The 21007-nt window shown below is 53.4% G+C and overlaps 1 protein-coding gene across 1 annotated transcript; it reads left to right on the top strand.

Moving 5' to 3' along the window:
- The first annotated feature begins 716 nt into the window (after positions 1 to 716).
- On the top strand, positions 717 to 1391 carry RNF222 (ring finger protein 222). The gene has a single exon (XM_067547873.1). The coding sequence runs from the start codon at positions 717 to 719 to the stop codon at positions 1389 to 1391; it is 675 nt and encodes a 224-aa protein (XP_067403974.1).
- The last annotated feature ends 19616 nt before the right edge of the window (positions 1392 to 21007 follow it).

Genomic DNA, 21007 nt, shown 5'->3' with positions numbered 1-21007 from the left:
GTCTTACCCACCCAGTGCGGAGGGACGTCATGCAGTTACTAACTCACAGCTCGGCTCTTCTTTCTGCTGCATAACTTGGATTGGCTGAAGGCTTCTGATTTGCATCGCGCCATACGGTTATTTATCATAACCATACAGTACACAAATTACTGTGTGCTGGTTGGCCAGCTGCCACAGTTAGCCAGTTAGAATGGAGAGATCTGCATAACGACTGTATTGTTACTTCTCTGTAGCCCTAGAGTGACCATACTAATCTCTTGACCTGTTCTGATAATCTCTTGGCTCTGATTGCTCCTCTCAGAACCCTTCCCCCATATACCCATCTCAGCATCTGATCCCCCCCTGCCCTGAGCCACCTGCTGTAAAGCACAGAGTAGTCCAGACATTAATCATTTTCCATGGGAGAAGGTGGAGATGGCTGCTCCTTTCTCCCAGGGCCAAGCCACAGCAGGGAGGAGAAATGGGGAGGACAGAGGTTCAGTGAGGAGACAGGACAGGGAAGGAGTCAGAGGAGGGCATGTGGACTGGGAAATCTGGGGCCATGGCCAGTTGGAAGGAAGAGATTTATAGTAGCCAATCAGAGTGCAAGGGAGAGACAATGGGGCGCATAATAACCGGACGTGATCCCTTCCTGGTACCTTGCTCTACCTGCCGCCATTGCTGTTTATTAATGTCCATCATTTCTCTTTGCCCCAGCTGTGGCGCGTGTGGCTGGCATGACCGGGATGGCTGAGACTCACCCCCGGAAGGAGAAGCCCCATGGCGAGTGCCCCGTGTGCTATGAGAAATTCCACCCGCTGGAGGCTGCCCACAGGACGCTGAGCTGTGGACACTCTTTCTGCCATGACTGCCTGGTGAAATGCCTACTGTCCTCCAGGCTGGACGGGCAGGTCCAGAACAATATCATCTGCCCCGTCTGCCGCTACGTGACGTTCCTCAGCAAGAAGGTGGCCCACTGGCCTCCCAAACCAGGGGCGGCCCCCCAACCTCTGGAGCTGGCTCTGTCACCCTCCTTGTTGCCCCACCTAGCCAGGTCAGTGCCAGACAACACCTTGGTGGTCCCCAGCCATTTTGTGCTGCCGGTGCAGAGCTATGACCGGTGCCACAGCCTGTGCGGCGTCCCCACGGACTCGATGGCCGTGCCGGCTGGCCTGGCTCGGGAAGCTCACGTCTTCGTGATCAGTGACCACGGGATGCCACTGTTGGAGGAGAGCTGTAGATCAGAGGTTAGGGGAAGCGGAGCAGAGGCGCCAGAGTCAGCGGCATCCATGAGTTCGCTTGGGATGTGGTGCTGCCAGTCACCCATTATACTGGCCATTCTCCTCATCTCTACCGTCGCCCTGTTGGCAGCAGTGTTCCCTTGGGTCCTGTTGGTGAAGAGGAGTTCCTGAGCGGGACTGGAGAATGCTCCAAACAGGACCCAGGTGGAGAGATGCACCCAGAACCTAGTGCTCGCAGGTACCCGGTGCCCGTGGGCAGGGGACATTCTCATCTGGAGGATCCTTACATTGTCTGCAATATGGAAATCCTGCAGGCAGCCACTATGCAAATACCCGTGGGCATGCTGGCCAGGGCTTGAGTGGGAGACCGCTAAAGAATGCCCAGAGGCTGCAGGAAATGATGCCGTGACTCAGCAGGGCCCCTGGCGAGGTGCCGGGGGACGTGTGCTGCAGTAAGCGGGTGGGTGGTGCTGGGACGGCTCCAGGGCACAGGGCTGGTGAAGGTGCCGTCTTGGAGGTGAGAGGCCACACTAAGGGCTTGGCCGCTTGGGGACGTTTATGATAAACTCGTTCGGACGCTAAGTGGCAGGACAGAATCCTGCCCGTGTCGCTGTGGAGGCAGAAGAAGCACCAGCTCTGTTTTGTTTTAAAGGCCCTGTTGTCTTTGGTGTGAGTATTTCGCAGCCCTAGAAAATGTTGCCACAAAAGTGTCCTGGAAGTTGATGGTGGACATGGTCACCTCAATTAAACATCATCAGTGACATGAGTTTGTTAGTCTCAGTTTTCTCCCTAGTGGACATTCCCCAAGGCATGTGGATGTTGGCTCTGGCTGGTTCTGGGCAGTGGGGACCAGCAAAGCACATGTAGTGGGGAGCTTTGGGAATGCCTTCGACATCTTGCTGGGCTCCAGACGCGTTAAACAGTGCGACTCAGTTCCCCTCTAACTTAAAGTCTTGGGGGTTTTCCTCAAGGATAATTCAATTTAAAAAAAGCCCCGTAGCTACTAGACAGCCCGTGCCATGGAGCCAGCTCCCCCCATGCCCCGCAGCTGGGCGGGTACAAGGAGGAGCCTGTGCATGGCATAGTCAGTGTCTCTGTGTGAATTTCAATCTCTGCCTGTCTCGCGGCGCTGCCACTGCCTCTGGGTCCGTTCACCCGGTAACGCCCGGACCCCACGGCGCTCTCTGTCTGCTCCATTGTTCACCCCGGCTTCCCCCCTCTCGCCGCCTCTGCTCCCCCTCTCGCCGCCTCTCCTCGGTGGAAGGCGAACCCGGTAACATTTGGGATCGGGCCCAATTCTGAGCTGACACCAGAGGCAGTGTCTGCAGTCACTTCTCACGTCTGCGGCGCACATTAAGGGGCTCCGCGGCCGGCAGGGTGCAGCTATTCTCCTGTTTCTCTGGCTGTCGGTATGCTACACAGCTGTGAGCAGGGGGCTAGCTACACACACAGACCTCTCCATCCACCACTGAACAGCAGGGATGGAAACGCTGTGTACCGTGGGTCTTCAGCACCGGGGCCATACCGACATTGGCGCCGCCCCTCGGCGGCAGCGCTCCATGAGGGGGGGAGCTGTGGCCCGTGTCCGGCTCTCCCCCACTCCCCGCCCTGCTGGCAGCAGCAGTGGTGGCAGCAGTGCCCTCTGGGGAAGGTGTGTGTGTCTGCGGGCCCGTTTCCCGCCCTCACCTTGCCGTGGGGGCGGCGGGGGCTGCCCAGCGGCAGGAGGGGTGGGGTGGGCTGTGATGGGCTCTGGTCCCCGCTACTCCCTCCCTGCGCCCAGTGCAGGGGCGGTGGGGTCGGAAGGACGTCCTGGCCGGCTGCGACAGGGGCGGGACGGCTCCTTCTCCGAGGGCCTGGCCGGTGCCCCCTCATTGCCCCCTCCCTCGGACGGAAACCAGGGATGAGCGGGAAGGAATGCACCAGGCCTGCTGCCCGCTTGGGATCACCACGTTCATCGCCCCCTCTGGCCCAGCTGTCAGCCCCCCACAACCCGCACCAGGCTCTGCAGTGGCCCAGGATACCTGTCGGTCTCTTGTGTCAGCTGGGGGCACGTGAGTCGCCGCTGAGGGAGTCAGGGCCGTGCCGGGTTACGCCGGGTGACACAGCTGAGTTCTGCTGTGTTGCATCTGCACAGACGCATCTGCCTGTCTAATGCTGGCTGCTGTGTGCCAAGGGCCTCGCCCGGGAGCCTGGGCGTGTCGATGGCGGCGTGTCGCAGGGAGGGCGACTCCTGAGCTCTGTTGCACTGAGGACCCGAGGATAAAAATCCCTGTCTCTGAGCATCCCTCACCTCCCCCTCTGCTCCGGCAACCCCTGCCTGGCTACAGCTCCTCCTCTGCCCATGGCATGACGCCCACTCCCACCCTTGGCTTCCTTCCCAGGGCCCTGGATATTCCCTCCCACCTGTCCTGGCTCCCCGAGGCTAGCTGGTGACATAGGGACAGGCAGTGGGGAGGTTTAGAGATATTTCTGCGAGGCCAGGCAGGGCGTCTGGCTGCCAGGAGGTGGGCTGGCTTGGGAATCCCAGACCGACCTGCTCCTGGAAACCAACCCAGGTTTCCCTTTGTGCCCCCTGTTCACGGTCGCCCCCAGTCCCATCATCAAATGGGCAGGCTGCTGGTGTCTGCAGCCAGCGTCCTTAGGGTTAGTATTGTACAGTTTACATGCATGCAGTGTTGATAAGTATATTCCTCCCCCTCCTGGCCCTGGCCGCTTGCTTCACTGGAGGCTGCTCCTGCAGTCCCTTGCAGCTCATTGATTTGCACAATCAGTGATTGTGGGATGCTGGGCCAAAATGCCCTCCCCAGTCAGGGCCACATGTACCCCGGAGGAGATCTCTGAGCCAGGCTGTACGCCCCTCAGGGGATCTCTGGGCCAGGCTGAACACCCCCCAGGGAGGTCTCCGCGCTGGACCATGTGCACCCTCAGGGGTCTCTGGGCTGGACCATCCTTGTGCAGTAAGGGAGATCTCCAGTCCAGACCACGTGCACCCTCATGGGGGTGTGGGGGAGGGCTGATGTGGACGTGTTAAACAAGCTGTTGAATTCTCTATTAGGAGCATGGAAACATCTGAAAGGTGTCACAGCTCTGCAGAGCCATCTGCTGCTTGTCTCATGCTGCGCACACGGAAAGCTTTCAGCACGGTCATTAGACCTCGGTGTTACCCCATCAGTGAGATGTCCTATTAACCTTTGACTTCATGACACAGCCCCGTCACCATCACATCGGGGTTCCTGCTATTGCTTCATGAAATTATCCCTGGCTAGTCACCACTCCGCTGTTACAGTGTCATCGATCCAGTGTGGGAGCAAAAACACACCATGTGACCAGTCGTACTCCACAAATGGCTGCGGCCACCAATTCACAAAGTAGCTGGAGGCTGTGCTGTTCCCGCAGGACATTCTGATGCTTCAAAATTGGTTTTCATCCTGAATCGGAACACTGATACTTGAAATTTCCCACAAAACAAAATTTTCAAAACAAAAAGTTCACTGGGGGTCAGCTGACACGTTTCATTTTGATAAAATCAAAATGTTTAGTTGATATTTTTTTCTAACCTACGATAAAATCAAATTTGACACAAACAGTCATTTGAAGATGAAAAGTCGAAATGTTCCAGTCTGAGAAGGTCGAAATGGAACGAGAAATTCCACTGAAACGGACACATTCTCCCGGAAAGTTTTGATGTTGACGAAACGGCATTTTCTGACGGAGAAATGTTCCCTCGGAAAATGTTCAACCAGTTCTCGGTACAGGGGTCTGCTCACAGGGAGCGAATGCAGGACTGGCGCAAAGTCGGGGAACGCTTCATCCAGACTGTTTGGTGAGGCCGTATGGGAAACGGTGACGGTCGCAGGAATCGGAACTGTTCTGCAAACCAAAATAGGCCTCAATGACCTGCGCTTGTGTTTAGCAGACTTTTCATCCAGCTCTAGTGGTGAGTCCTGTCCACTCCAGAGGTGCTGACCCCTGCTACTCTCAGCCCAGTTACCTGACACCATAAAGTCCTGGAGATGTATTAGCCCAGGTTCAGAGAGGTACTTAGGTGCGTAACCCCATTGAAACCAATAGGAGTTAGGTGCCTAAACACTTTTGTGAAGCTGGGCCGTCCTGTCTGCATTAGGACCAGGCCCTTTAAACACAAACTCACTTTAAAACAAAGAGATTCTCAACCAGCACCTCCTTGGCCCACCTACTGGGTCCTGAGCTCAGGGCTCTGCATTTCCCCACACAGCAGGCAGCAACAGAAGCATTTCAAGAAGTGCAGGGAATCTTGAAGGGACGCGGTCCCTTTGCATCTCTGCCTGAGGGTGCTGGAGCTGTGAGAGCACAGAGAGCAGGGGCGGAGCGGTCTGAGTGTCTCTCTCTTGTGGGGTGAATTCGTGCATGTGCATCTGGGTAGACTCGGCGTCTCTGTTTCCTGCACAGTCATTTAGGTGTAAGGGTTGATTAGCCCCTTACTGAAACCTAGCCCGTCTTTTGGGCTGGCATCGCTCGAGGAAGCAGGGCCCTGAAACAGACACAGCCCCAGGGCCGGGGGGGACAGGCCAACTCAGGTCAGCCTGATTGAAGGGCGGGCAGGCCAATGAGCGAGCCAGGTGGGTAGGGCGGGAAGGGTCCCGTCCTCCATGTGAGCTGGAGCTGCCTGCCTGGACAGAGAGCGGGCGAACTAAGGACAGAGCAGCCGGCGGCTGGAGTCCAGAGAAGAGGCGCAGGCCAGAGAGCTGAGCAGGGCAGGGCAGGGCAGGGCCACAGCAGCAGAACCAGAGGAGCAGCAGAGAACCGAGCCGAGCTGAGCTGAGCCGAGCCGAGCCGAGCCGAGCCGAGCCGGGGCTGGGGCTGGGGCTGGAGCTGTCCGCAGCCGGGTGCGGTGAGTGAGCAGCTGGGGGGAGCCAGGGGCACCCTGGGCAGGGCCCGGCGCTGGGAGACGCCCCCAGCCCAGAGGCCTTGGAGGGGATCGTGACCCAGATGCTGGGAAAAGGGCCCTGCCCTTAGCGCCGGGGTGTGTGTCTGACCCGTGGCCTTCCTGCAGTGCGGCCTGGGCAGGGGCCTGCCACGACGTGTGGCACAGACTGTGAGCGTCCCTCACACCCCACAGACGCTGGGGGGGCCCTGGGCCAGGGGCGGCACTGGGTGTTTGCCTTTAGCCTTTCCCATCGTTTCTGTATGTTTTAGTTGGTTGCTGTTTAACACATTGTGTGTGTGTTGCACTGTGTGCAGTGATCAGTGGGGCAGGGACGTGCCCAGTGCAGAGAGAGCCCCCCGGGGTGGGGACACCCTAGCCCCTGCCCTAGGGACCACGGCAAGATGGGGGTAGAGCCCCAGGGATCCTGGGCCCAGCCTGGCTGGGATTACGGGGACCCCGCCACACAGGAGAGTGGGAGGGGAGCCCTCGCGGTCAGCCCAGCCTCTGGGTAAAGGGCGTGGGAACAAGCAGGGCCCAAGCAGAATTTTTTCAGGCCCAGTACAAACTTTTAACACGGGCCCCATCCCAGAATGGGGTAATGGGGGTTGCAGCCTGGGCCGGGCCTCCCAGGGCCTCCGGGCCCCGGTTAAGTGTACCCTTCCCCCCATGTGGGGGTCCTGGGAACAAGGACTCAGATCCTTTCACTAGCCAACTCCACCGGGGTAGGGTGTGAGCCAGGAAAGTTCCCCACAATAGCGGGCCCATCCCCCGCTTACACAGGGCTTCATTCCTGCTTCCCCCTCGGTCAGTTGCATGGAGGGGGGAAATTCCAGCCCTCCCCAACCCCTGTCCACCTTGCTGGGAGGAGCCGGAGCAGCCCAGTGTGGCGGTTCCCATCCCACACCGCGAGCTGCACTACGTGTGCGTTCCTAGCCCCTAACCTGCCTGCCGGAACCTGCAGTGAGAGCTGGGGCCTGGCCTTTAGCAAGAGAGGAAGGGACCCACCCTGCTCCTGCAAACACATGCCCCTTGCTTTACCTGCTGGACCTGACCGGCTCTATTCACATGAGGACACTTACCCCTGTGTATACGTCTCCAGGATCAGGGCCACGAACAACCCCGGCTGAGCATCGACCGGGGAACAGAAAACCTGCAGTAGCTTTTAAACCCGGAAGTGATGGCGCTCGTTCACCTGCACTGGAAACAGACCCTGTCGGGCATGATCTGAGCCTCTTGGGGCATGTCTACACTGCACATTGAGCCTGGGTCTGTGGGATCCGGGCTTGTGGACTCCGTGTTTCCAAGCCGCTGCTTGAGTGTCCGCACACATGTACACCTGGGCTTACAATTGCTGGCTCTGAGTCTCACAGCCATGCTCACGCGTCCATGCTGCTCCATGCAGACCTTCTGACTCAGGTGTGTGCCTTGATGTGCACCCACATGGACCAGAGTCACAGCGGGTCTTGGGCTCTGATTCACCCCTGCACCCCACCAAGAAAAGTCCTAGGACCTGGGTCCTGAGTGCTTGCTGAGCTGAGTCAGACTGATTTGTGTGTGATCAGAAGGGAGGCTTGGGCTCAAACTTGAATCAGAGCCCAGGCTTAGTGTGCAGTGTAGACATACCCTCGGAGTCAGTGGGACTCTGTCCACTGTGCTTGGATCAGGCCTCATGTAAAACTCTGATCAATTCAGTGTAACCATTGTATCATGAGTCTGGCAACAGCTGGGGTTTCCCATAAAGTCCCAGTGCCTGGAGTCATGTGATTGTATGAGGATCTCCGTTCTCATTTAAAAGAAAAAAGTGAGTTCTAACTTTCAGAAAAAAAAATCCATGGCCCCTAAAGGCTCCAAACCCAGAAGACAAATAAACAGAATCCAAGATTTAATTATTTATTTTATAATCTCAGGAGTTTTCAAACCAATCTGATGATTATTTGTGGGACCTGACTCCTGATTTATGAATATCTGGAGTTAGCAAAGCTGGATCATGTCGTGGGGAAGGACAGAGAATCCTGCACAGCTCCATGGGTTTGAGAGCTTGAAGCCCTACTTCTACTTGTAGAACAAGGCCTGGCGTGGAGGGACGGGGGAAGCTCATGGGGTGGAAGGCATAACGCCCTTTTCATCCCTTCCTTAGGAGGCACGGGGGAAAGTTACTAAATTGATTAGTGTTCTGGATGCATGTTTCCTGCCCTTTAAACCCTGTGTTTCTCACCAGGGGGCTACACTTAAAAAGCCATCAAATAGCTAGAGGGCAGGCTCTGATTTGGGTGTCTGTTCACTATGTGCAGCAGGCCAGGACAAAGCAGTGGCAGTGGGTTTTAAGAGGTGTATAGCCCACGGGCTGGCCCTCTGTGGGGGGCTGAATTCCATTCTGTATTAGGGAGAGGAGAACCTGGCCCCCACACTGGGAGTGCTCTAGGGCCAGTTTATGCCGCCAGTGTTTTCACTCTGGTTTTTCCCTCTGCTCTGCTGTCCGTCCCTCTGGATTTGTTTCTCACTCTGTTCCGCTCACTAGTTTCCCACTGCATCTTTCCTCTCTGCTTCTCTTTTCTGCTCCACATTCTCTCTGGAGTGTAATCCAGCCCAGCTCTGTCCGCGTTCAAGTCGAACTTGCACATCCCAAATGTCTGACTGGTGTCCAGATCAGGTCACAGGTGTTTCCCCATCCAGCATCTCTCTGACAAATTCCAAGCTGCAGCTCTTGCAAATAGACTAATGTTCACTTACATCCCAGCATCCTACGCAAGTCTGGAGTCACCCGACCCTGTGTAGTAGAAAGTGAAAGCCTGAGACGTGAGGCCTAGTATAACAGACCAGGGGTGAGGCCTGAGGCGTGAACTAAAGTAATGGTCAAGTCCTGCTGTTGTAAAGCCAAGGTGGCAGAAGTCAGGCTGTGAATGCTGGCAGCTCACAGTAACAGGCAAGAGCAGAGCTGATATTGCAAACACACACATTGCTAACGAAGCAGTAGGGACAGAGCACTCCTGCAAGCACATGCCAGAAAAGGACCTTGACATCCCAAGACCCCAAAGAGAAAGAGGCTCACTGACCCCCCGGAATGACAATAGGATGGAGAGAGATGTTTTGGCCGACCCATCCAGGGCAAGGTAAAGGGTGGTGTCTCACCATGTCAGGGGTGGCACATGCAACTTGTTTGTATCTGTGTATAAAGGAGGATCTCAAAGGGAGTGTCTTTGTCTGGCTGAGTGAGGAACGGAAGGTCCCGCTGTTTACTGAGCCAGTCCATTGTCATGGGCAATGTATGAAGTGTATACCTTATCATTATTATCCTATGTGTACATGTAGTAAGTGTACTTGTCGCATGTGTAAGACACTTTTTACCATGCTTTATTGAGAATAAACCTGGCTTGGTGCCTTCATTACTAGAACAGATCTTTGGTCTTATTGGATGATCCAGTCGTGGTTTGGTGTCTTGGCTATCTGCACGGAGCAAGACTCGTTTTCCATTTTAAAAAACCCTGTGAATTTCTAGCCCTCATGGTTGCAGATAAAAGCTTAAAAACATGACCCCTGTATGTTCAAACGCCAGGAGGTGAATCTACAGAGCCCAACATTTACTGACTTAAAATCGCGAGCTTTTAAAAAATGGAGTCATGGTTTGTCAGGCCTGACTTGTGACGTTTTGGACATTTGGGACTAGCAATCCGGGACCTTTCACACTGAACCCATCACTGTTAATAGGAAACACCGAGTTTCATCACAAGGTGGAGCTGCTAAGCTGAAAATGATTGTCATGAAGGCTGCCCTCTTCTTAGCCATCTGCATGAGCTGCTGGATTTACAGTAGTATACATTTAAAGGGATCTCGTTATAGTGGTAACGGTTCAACCCCCTGTGGTCATTCTTTATTCCTGTATAAAAGGCCAGTCTTTTTTTTCCTTCACAGGGACTACACCTTGACACAGTGGGAAAGCTTGTGTGGTCCAAAGGATTCTCCAGTCCTGGTGTATTCAACTCAAGACAAGATGCCTTTCTGGAAGATGCGTAAGTCAAACACAAGTTATTGGGTGAAAGTCTCTGGCCTGGGATACACTGGAGGTCAGACTAGATGATCTAATGGTTCCTTCTGGCCTTAAAATTGATGTATCTATGACTCAGTGGCCCTGAAAGGCATCCCGGCAGGACCACACAAACCCCACAGGACAAAGGGCGAGGAGCAGATGAAAAGCAGACCACTGGGCTTCCAGGTTGGGGTTTAGCAGTAGGCCAACAACGGAGCCTCGTAAAACAGGTACATTCTAGAAGCAGAACAAGATACCCGTTCCAGCAAACAGCATGATGGATAGGGATGGCAGAGCCTTGCTTGTGCCCCGAGTGATGTTTGATGGCGTGGGAAGGATTCACATTTGGATTCAGGCCTTTTTGGCTGGGTTAGTTTACGGCATTTGGGAAGAGGTTAATGCTCAACAGAAAAAAGTCACTCTTATACCAGCATAAGAGCTGTTCTGGGATTACTCTACCAGTATAAAACTTTCCTGTGCGGACGAGGCCCCAGAAGGGCTGCCTGGATTCATGCTGGTCAAGCTGCAGTTTTTATTGTTCAAAACTGAGATTTTTTCAAAATATTGTTGACATTTTCTTCTTTTTTAAAACAAATTTCATGCTTTCAAAACGATCCCTGCCCCTGTCTCCCAGCTCTTACCAAAAACACTACTACTGTTATAAAAAAAATTCGGTTTGTGGTAAAGGAAAAAGGCCTCTCGCGGTTTTGACGTTCTCAATAACAATTTTGTAAAAATAAAAGGGAAAAAAGTCATGACGGGTGGGTGAGTTTCAAACACTTTGAACTAACGTCTCAATCCATGGAGCAGAGCCAGAGGCCAGGTAAACTTTGTGAAGTTTGTCATCACAGGAGTTACATTTCTCAGGGTATCCTGGCCTCCCGGCCGGTCAGGTACATTAGAAATGCAGTACTGGATAACGTGGTACAGTCACTTTTCCGTTGCTCCTGTTGGCTAAAGGAATGTTCCAACTCTGATGAGCACCAGCCTCTCTCTGTCCAGCCCTGGAAACCAGCCTGTCCTAACAGCTGCAAATTGGGTCACAACGTTCCCACTGGATACAGACCTCCCATGTCAAAGCTGCAAGGATGTTTACTGGGGATTTTTGTAGCAGGGCCTGAATTGACCTTATAAAGAAAAGCAAACCCTGACGGTAACTATTGTGCAGCTACTGCTGCTCCCTAGTGTACTGCATGGATCTGTTGCATTTAGATGGGGCTGTGGGTTCCTTTGCCAGGTAAGGCTTTCATTAACTGGTTTGTGTTTGTACAGTATTTAGCCCCGCGGGACCCTGGTACTGCAGTATAGTAATAATATTATGATTTAGAATGGTTATACACCTGGCGATCTGATGAGCAGGTGGAGATAGACGTCGGCATAGAGACTGGGTGATGCCTGGCTCTCTTGCTACAACTGGTTTTTGTATTCCCTCAAATGTCTAGTGCCGATGACAAAATCAGCCATTTGTCTCCTGTTACAATGCATCTCATTGTTTGTTTGCGGGACCGTGGGCTGATCTTAGCGGCTTGCTAGGCAAGACTGAGCTTCTTAACGAGGCTTTGATCCCCAAGTCCTTTAGCACCCATCAATCCTTAACTAGGGGGTGGGGCTGCTCTGGGAGAACCAGGGTTTAAAAACCCCACTCCTCAGCAAGCAGAGGAGTTAGCAAAGAGGGGAGTTTTGCGAGGGAGTTTAGGGGGTGGGAGGGAACTAGTTACATTTCACTAACATTCTGTAAACTAAAGATCCTCTCCTGGATCAGTAACTGGTTAAAAGACAGGAAACAAAGGGTAGGAATAAATGGTCAGTTTAAAGACTGGAGAGAGGTAAATAGTGGGGTCCCTTGGTGGTGTGTACTGGGACCTATGATGTTCAACATATTCATAAATGATCTGGAAAAAGGGGTAAACAGTGAGGTGGCAACATTTGCAGAGGATACAAAACTACTCAAGATAGTTAAGTCCAAAGCAGACTGGGAAGAGTTACAAAGGGGTCTCACAAAACTGAGTGTCTAGGCAACAAAATGGCAGATGAAATTCAATGTTGATAAATGCAAAGTAATGCACACTGGAAAATATAATCCCAACTATACTTATAAAATGATGGGGCCTAAATTAGCTGTTACCACTCAAGAAAGAGATCTTGGAGTCGTTGTGGATAATTCTCTGAAAACATCCATTCAATATGCAGTGGCAGTCACAAAAGCAAACAGAATGCTGGGAATCATTAGGAAAGAGATAGATAATAAGACAGAAAATATCATATTTCCTCTTTATAAATCCATGGTACGCCCACATCTTGAATACTGCATGCAGATCTGGTTGCTCCATCTCAAAAAAGATATATTGGAGTTGGAAAAGGTATAGAAAAGGGCAACTAAACTGCTTAAGGGTATGGAAAAGCTTCCATATGAGCGAAGGTTAAGAAGACTGGGACTTTTCAGCTTGGAAAAGTGATGACTAAAGGGGGATATGATAGAGGTTTATAAAATCTATAAAAATCTGGTTTGTAGAAAGTAAATAAGGAAGCATTATTTACTCCTTCTCATAACACAAGAACTAGGGTCACCAAATGAAATTAATAGGCAGCAGGTTTAAAACAAACAAAAGGAAGTATTTCTTCACACAGTGCTGTCAACCTGTGGAACTCCTTGCCAGAGGATGTTGTGAAGGCTGAAACTATAATGGGGTTCAAAAAAGAACTAGATCAGTTCATGGAGGACAGGTCCATCAATGGCTATTAGCCGGGATAGGCAGGGATTGCTGTTTGCCGGGGACAGGGAATGGCCGAGGGGATGGATCACGCGATGACCATCTGTTCTATTCATTCCCTCTGAAGCACCTGGCACTGGCGACTGTCAGAAGACAGGACACTTGGCTAGCTAAACCATTGGTCTGACCCAGCCTGGCTGTTCTTATGTTCTGTTCTTATTGTTCTCCGCGTGCAGCTGTACACTAACTAAGTGCAGGGTAAAGGATACTACAGCACCTTTCCTGTTATTAGGTAGAGAAAGACAGTTATCAGTGGGGTGGGGATGTAGACATGGGACAGGTGTGCCTAGTCTTAGCAGCTCCCTACAGGAGGCCCCGCGGTTCTACTACATCCCACTCCTGGAAGTAGCAAAGTGGGAGGAATGGAGAAGTGACGATGAGTCCTCCAGGCTTGCCTAAAGAGGCCTCTCTAGAGCAGCCATCTTGGAAACTATAGAGCCCTGGTCCTCCAAGTGCTAGAAGGGCTAGCGGCAGCCAATCACAGCCCAGCAGGCTCAGCTAAAAGGAGCTGCAGGGCCTTGGGAGGGCAGAACCAGGACTGGTCCCTGTCCTGTGTGCTGGCCAAGGGAGCCTGAGCATTAGCAGGGGTTAGCTTTGGCTGCCTGGGCACAGCGGAGTTTGCAGGGAGAGTGGGGCCTGAGTGCCTGGCCCTGAGAGATGGGAGAAGACAGAGGGGCAGTGCACAGCTGCTGGGCATGGGGTGCCTGGACTAGAGCTTGGGGCAGTGGGTGGGCCTGGGGTCCTACCAGCTACTGGTGAAGTGGGGACAAGAAGCAGGGACAAGCCTAACCGAAGCCCTGAGAAGGGAGCCGGACTTGTTTGGAGTCTGAGCAAAGGGCTGCCGTTAAAGAGCCTGAAGCAGGGGCTGGAGACCCTGGAGAGAGGCAGACAGACAGACTGTTTGTTGGACTCCTTGCTACCCTGGAAGAGGTTCACTGTGACTGTGTGACTCAGCCGGGCGGGGGGCTGAGTCACTGAAGACTCACCCAGCAAGGTCGACAATCTAGGGGGTGCTAGGAGCAGGAAAAAGACGGCAGCCCCACACCCAGCTACAAGTAGGCACGCAAGGCAAGCGTCCCCCTTCACAAGCCAGCTTTGGGGTTTGGATCAGCGTCCTTCCCCCAGGAGGTGACTGTACAAATAAAAAGGGTGGGCCAGCCTCTGTCCTTTCATAGCAGCATGGGAGTTACCCCGGGAGTGAGATTCTCTCTTTGCCTCCCTGCTGCCACCTGGTCTTTGCACCGATTGTCCATTGTTTGAGCAGGTGCCTCACAACCAACCAGCCATCTCATCCCTGGCTATTTACCTCGCCCTGGGGGCTGCTGTTATTCCTGAGTGTACACTGTTGGGAATGAAAGAAGGGTGCAGCTTTGTCAAACAGCACAGCATGGAGGGGGGAGAAGCTGAAAAGACAGCCCCATGATTTGCAGCCCTTTGGGATTATTTGCAAAGCCACTCAGCAAAATTAGAGAATGGGATAGTGAGAGGAAAAGGCTTTTTCCTTCAGCAATCACCAGCCGCCCAAAGGTAATCACTGTGGGCCCTCTGAAGCCAGTGGGAAGGTTCCCAATGACTCCAATGGGCTTTGGATCAGGCCTTAGATCTAGGGAAGAAAATACATGCTCCGAAAAAGCTCCAGCCAGTAAAGGACACAGCAGAAATGGTTTAGCAGCACAGGCTGCCGTGAACACATTGTCCCTGTGCTCTGCTGCCTGTGTTGGCTTAACAGAGAGTCCAATTCAGGGCCTCAGTCCTGATAGTGAAAACCCTGAATTGAATTGGCCCTGGCTACCTGAAAGATCAATGGCCTTTCCTTGACCAGGGCCTCCTATGATGGTTCTGTTGTACTGGAACAATGAAACTGCCCGCCTGTAGTAGGAGGCTTGGATCTTTGGGTGATGCAATTAACACAGGAGCTGGATTTGGACTGTGGAACTCACCACCACTGGATGGAAAGACCTGGAATTAGAGACTTTCAATGTAACACATTGATTCATCTTAGTCCCACTTATCAATAGACACAGACACATAAGCACACAGAATACTCCCACGGACATAAACGAGCAAACAAAGAAAACTCTAGAAACTGTTCAAACTAATTCTCCTTCAGGCTGGGAAGAAAGAGAAAAATTGCATTAGTATCTAGTCCGTAGATTGTAGTGATCTGCTGCCATTGCTGACTGACTACATTGCTGGATTTGAACTGTGCCTAGACAGAAAAAAAACTCCACGGGCTGGTTCTGATCATTTGAGCCATTTCCTCTTCCGGTCCCCAAATGACTGCATAAACCCTCCAACCTCTCACTAATGGGGCAATACTCCCCTGGCAGATTAAACAACTATGCAAATCCCCCTACAAGGCCCTGTCTCCCCTCAGAACCATGCCCTGGCCCCATAGCTCACATCCTGACCCCATAACCTCAGCTTCCTTGGGCAATGCTGCTCTCACGTTCTTCTTTCCAGTCACAAGAGGGCACCAGCATGTCAAGAAATCTTGCACCTGTTTCACTCATTTTCCCCTTGCTTTATGGTGGATGTCTCCCCATGTCCATCAGGGCGGGTGCTGGGATCTGACGAGCATTTCCTGCCTGTCTGCATTTGTTCTTCTATTTCATCATCCACTGATGTGTTTTGGAAATGGCCACAGTAAAAGGCCGATGGCTGTAAACCAAGTGGCACTTAAATTGGCATGTGCTAGCGTAGCTTGTGAGGAGAGTGAATTCCTAATACTAACAATCGCTTTCTTCTCCAGGTAGCGAAGGCCTGTTCACACACACACAAAAGTAAGGCTGGGATAATGATTTCACCTTAATGAGATCCTCAGCCCCAAGTCCTCAGGACAGCTATTTCGGAGGTGATAAAACTCATTGCTCTAGGCTCTGGAACCAAATTTATGATGGGACCCAGCACTGACACGCCGCAGAGTTACGAATCTATTGGCAATGGCGTTATCAGCCTGTGTTACAGGGGATACAACGTGCTCATGTCTGTTCCTTTGAACTGGGCTGAGGTTTGCAGTGAGAGGGTTATTTTCTTACCTAAAATAAAGCACAAAATTGGTTCAGTACTGGAAAAGCTCTGCAGATTTATGTGTGCGTGTACATACACAAGTCCATGGGGCCGGATGCAATGCATCCAAGGGTGCTGAGGGAGTTGGCTGATGTGATTGCAGAGCCATTGGCCATTATCTTTGAAAACTCGTGGCAATTGGGGGAGGTCCTTGAGGATTGGAAAAAGGCAAATCTAGTGCCCATCTTCAAGAAAGGGAAGAAAGAGGATCCAGGGAACTACAGACCGGTCAGCCACACTTCAATCCCTGGAAAAATCATGGAGCAGGTCCTCAAGGGATCCATTTTAAGGCACTTGGAAGAGAGGAAGGTGATCAGGAATAGTCAGCATGGATTCACCAAGGGCAAGTCATGCCTGACCAACCTGATTGCCTTCTATGAAGGTCTCTGTGGATGTGGGGAAAGCGATGGATGTGATATACCTTGCCTTTAGCAAAGCTTTTGATACGGTCTCTCACAGTATTCTTATCAGCAAGTTCAAGAAGTATGGGTTGGATGAATGGACTATAAAATGGATAGAGAGCTGACTAGATCATCGGGCAGTGATCAATGGCTTGATGTCTAGCTGGCAGCCGGTAACAAGCGGAGTGCCTCAGAGGTCAATCCTGGGGCCGGTTTTGTTCAACATCTTCATTAATGATCTGGAGGATGGGGTAGATTGCACCCTCAGCAAGTTTGGATCTGGCCCCATGGACTTGTGTATGTCCAATCTTTCTAAATAGTCCTGAACCTGTTCCTTCAGCACTGAGGGATGTTCACCTCCTCCCCATTCTGTGCTGCCCAGTGCAGTAGTCACTAGGTTGCCTCCCCCATTCTGTAAGGGGCCCACACTTTCCCTAATCTTCCTCTTGTTGGTAACATACCTGTAGAAACCCTTCTTGTTTCCCTTCACGTCCCTTGCTAGCTGCAACTCCAATTGTGCTTTGGCCTTCCTGATTTCACTCCTGCATGTTTGAGCAGTATTTTTATAATCCTCCCCTAGTCATCTGACTTCTTGTAAGCGTCTTTTGTGTTTAAGCTCACCGAAGATTTCTTTGTTCAGCCAAGCTGGGCGCCTACCCAGCTATTCTTTCTGCACATCGGGATGGTTTGTTCCTGCACCCTCAATAAGGTTTCTTTAAAATACAGCCAGCTCTCTGTCGGTCAGGGAGATATAAGAACGAACTGAAGTGAAGTGAGAGCCCAGCTGCAATATTGTGACTGGTGTTTTATTGTGTAATTGTGAAAGTGTACATGTGTGGGGGGGCACTGAAGAAGGGGGGGGCTGAAATTGAGGGGGAGGGCGCCGAAGATGTTCCTCACTGGGGCTAGCCCTGTGTGTCCATGTCCTTGTGTGCGCGTGTAGGGGTGTGTGTGTGAGTATGTGTGGATGGGTGTGTGTAGGGATGTGTGTATGTCTGTGTCCATATGAGTGGGGTTCATGTGTCCGTGTAGGGGTGGTGTGTGTGGGTGGAGGTGTGTGTGTGTGTGCGCATGTGGCTGTTGTAGATATGTAGGCGTGTGTGTGGGGAAGGGATCTGTGTGTAGGGATGTGTGTCTGTGTGTGGAGGTGTGTTTGTGTGCACGTGTGCGCATGTGGGTGTTGTAGGTATGTGGGGGGAGGGATGTGTGTCTGTGTGTGTGAGGCTGAGGTATGTGTGTGTAGTGTGTATGTGTGTAGTTTCTTTTCGGTGGCTCCTGAGACCAGTGTGAGGCTGTACAGCGGGTGGAAGGCCAGCCATGGACGCCGGCTAGCCCAGAGCAGTATAAGGGCTCTTGAAGTCATGGAACAGACTCCGCTGCCATCCTCGGGCACTAGCTCCCCCATCCCAGCTCCCCAAAGAGAGAGCTGGGGCAGCCGCCATCTCTTGGCAAACGCTGCCTTTTGAGCGTGCTCCTGGAGCCGATAAATGGCTTTTTTTTAAAAAAGAAAGACCCTCGCCCTCCGTTAACCCTCCACTGGGAGCAGCCCTGCAAACGCCGTGTGCGCTCGCCTGTCCACTCGAGGAGCATTGCAATTCTCTGCAGGCTCCACCGCCCTCCTTGCACCGTGTCCAGCAGCTCATTAGTCAGATGATATTGGGAGAAGCAGGGTTTTAAAACGTCCCTGGGAAAAGGTCACGGTTTAGATTAGTGCCCCGGGCTCAGTCCTCACCTGCGCTGTGGTTATATCCCTGAACACCCGCCCCTGATTGTGGGCCAGCCTCAGGGCTGCTCCAATTTACCTGATGCAGCCAGTTGCTGTGCCAGTCCAGGATCCGGCATAGCGCTGTATGCTCTGCCTGGCCCCTGCTACATGGCCAGGGGATTCCCTGATATAGCACAGGTCACTGGAGCTGCACTGCTAGGGTGTGGGGAGGGGACACCCGGGTTCTAGCGCTGGGGTCTCTGCCTGCAGAGCCCTGGCCTCCTGCTACCTGTTAGATTGGGGGCAGGCCTAGAGCTCATTGCTTGGGAGGGGCCTCAATGGAAGGATGGAGCAGGGAGCGGTTCCTGGTGGAGATTCACCATGACGGGGACATCCCAGCCACATGGAATTACTGGATCTGGGGTGTCTCCAGAACATGGAGGTTGACCCCCTCCCTTTGTCAAGTGCTGTGGGACCATTAATTGCCAGGCGTGAGCCGGGCCTGAGTTTCACCTGAACAGGGAAAGCAGCCCCTGCATCAGCATCTCGGACCCAAGGGGGTTGGGGGAGTGTCATTTTCCATTATAATCCCCCAGGGAATGGGGATTAATGGCCCAGGCAGCCGGTCATTACTCCCCAGGAAATGTCCTGCACTTTGACTGTGAGCCTTGATTCGTGCAGATACACAGCGCCTAACTTGATTGAGAAGAGATTAGCTCGGAAGCCAGGCGCAGGGAGGTCGGTGCCCTTCGGGTAATTGGGTTTCTCCTGCGCTCTGATTTGGTTATCTGACTCCGGACAGCATCCTGCTCTGGAGCATTTCTCCTGTGGCCACATCATCATTAGCAGGAGCTGCTCTCCTGCCCTGGGCTGCGGTCTGGAGCGAATGATTTCTCAGGCCCAGAAGGGAGCCCTTTCCCTAACAGGCTGGCCTGCCGGTGCCCGGAGAAGAGATGGCGCCCCTCGGAGATGCGCCTCTCCGGCAGATCTCGGTGCGTGCAGCGGGCGCACTCGCTCACAGGAGCAGACCCTGAGGGAGGGTGGCACTATTTTGTGGGAGCTGGTGCACTTCTGCCTCTGAGTGTATCCCCGTCTCACTAGCGTCAGCAGTCACTGCTCTGCAGGTGGGGGAGCGGAAGGCGACTTGGGCCCCGTGTTTGCCATTAGATCCCACAGTGGGATCCCAGCAGTGGGAGTGGGTTAGCCCCACCCAGGAGCCCTTGCGGCCTGGCCCTGGCTGCACGAGGAAAGGGGCGTTTCCTTGGTGCCATCCGGAACAGGCTCCAAGGCTCCGAAGTGCTGGGAAGGGGGGTAAGGAGCGCATTAAGGAGAGGGATGTAATGAGGCAGCCGACACCATTAGTGCTGTGGAAGGGTGGTTGCCCGCCAGAGTGAGCTCCCTCGAGTGAAATCCAGCGCTGGCCGGCTCTTCTGCTGGGTGCACAGGAGCACAGGAGGCCTGTGGCAGTGGAACAGGTGCGGGGCTAGGATTGCTGGGGACCCGGCAGGGGCCGAATACGGTGTGCACTGCCCGCACAGGCTCGCTGTGCCCCAGCTGCTGGGGAGCGCATGGGGCAGCATGGCTATGGGGTGGGCCCGGGCGCTGGATCCACCAGCCACCCCCTGCACTTCCTCAGCCCGCTCAGGGGCTACGGCAGCCCTGCTCCCACAGTGCAATGGCAGCAACGGCTCTGCTGCCATTCTGCGCCCTGGGAGGGCAGAGTCCTCCCTGGGGAACCCAAGCCCGGTGCAGGAGCTGGGGGGTCCCCGCTGTAGGAACCTAGAGGAATGGGATTCTATTGATGGCTGATCCAGCTGTACACACTTAGGGACCGTGTCCAGAGCTCGCGTCTCGAAAGGAGCGGAGAGTGGTAGTGACGGGGAGCGGTCCCAGGCAGCGCATGTCATAGACTGAACGGCTCAGGGCCCTCTGTGGGGGTGCAGCAGCTGTTCTGCGCCGCCATTGCCAGCTGCTCCACGGGGGGACAGCTGCAAAGACTTGTGCAGCCAAAGCCCCACAGCAGGTGGGTGGAACGTACTGTAGCTCGGGGACAGACCGGACTGGGGGATACGTGGCCCCTTTTGCAGGCGACAGGGAGGCTGCAATGATGCTCACAGAGGCTGCTTGTCTTTTGCTGGGGACTGTCACAAAATAGGTCCCCAGTGGAAAAGCTGAGCAAGCCGAGCGTCGGAGCCCCAGATTCCAGAGCCCTCCACACGCTGCCCCCGGAGAGTCAGCATTAGATGGAATCTGATTATCGCCAGGCAGCTGAGGGCCGAGCTCAGCGCCAGATCTGGGCAGTGCTCAAAGAGATCGAGCAAGACAAGACAGGGCAAGAGTCAGGACTTATTCCTTCCTCCTTGCCTGTCCTTTCCCAGGAAGCATCTCCTGAGAGCTGAGGTCTCTGAGTCGCTAGATATACTCCCACGAGAGCCCCTATTGCTATTGTAATGAGATCCACCCCCAGCCTCCTACTCACAGACACTACAGAGCAAATTGGGGGCCTGGCTTCGGGGTCACACTCATCTCCCTGTGCCCTCCTCCTTGACAGGGCGGCAGGAAACGTGGGTGAAGGGAATTCCCTCTGCTCCTGAGCATCCCTGGCCCCCGAACTGCCCTCCAAAGTGGGGTCTCCCCATGGGGCCGGTCTCTAAATGGAGCACAAGTGTGGAGGTCATGGTGATGTGGGGCTTTAATGCCAGCCCGTCAGGAAGGGACCCCGATGCCACCCTGATTTGTGTCCCTTCCACCTTTTGGAGGGACACCGCTGCAGGATGAATTCTTGGGTGAATTCCATCTGGTCCGAGTGACTTATTAGTATTTAATTTATCAATTTCAAAACAACCTCTATGGATACCTCAGTCTGGGACAGTTCCTCATGTTTGTCACCTAAAAAGAATGGCTCAGGTGT

Source organism: Emydura macquarii, unplaced genomic scaffold (assembly GCF_026122565.2).
Source record: "Emydura macquarii macquarii isolate MOO-44397 ecotype Brisbane River unplaced genomic scaffold, CSIRO-AGI_Emac_v2 contig_1230, whole genome shotgun sequence".
NCBI classification, from domain to species: Eukaryota; Metazoa; Chordata; order Testudines; family Chelidae; genus Emydura; species Emydura macquarii.
This window is presented reverse-complemented; position numbering and strand designations above follow the sequence as displayed.

What these genes read in the sequence shown, in the direction of transcription:
- RNF222 (XM_067547873.1), top strand. Translation starts at nt 717, where the DNA reads ATGACCGGGATGGCTGAGACTCACCCCCGGAAGGAGAAGCCCCATGGC.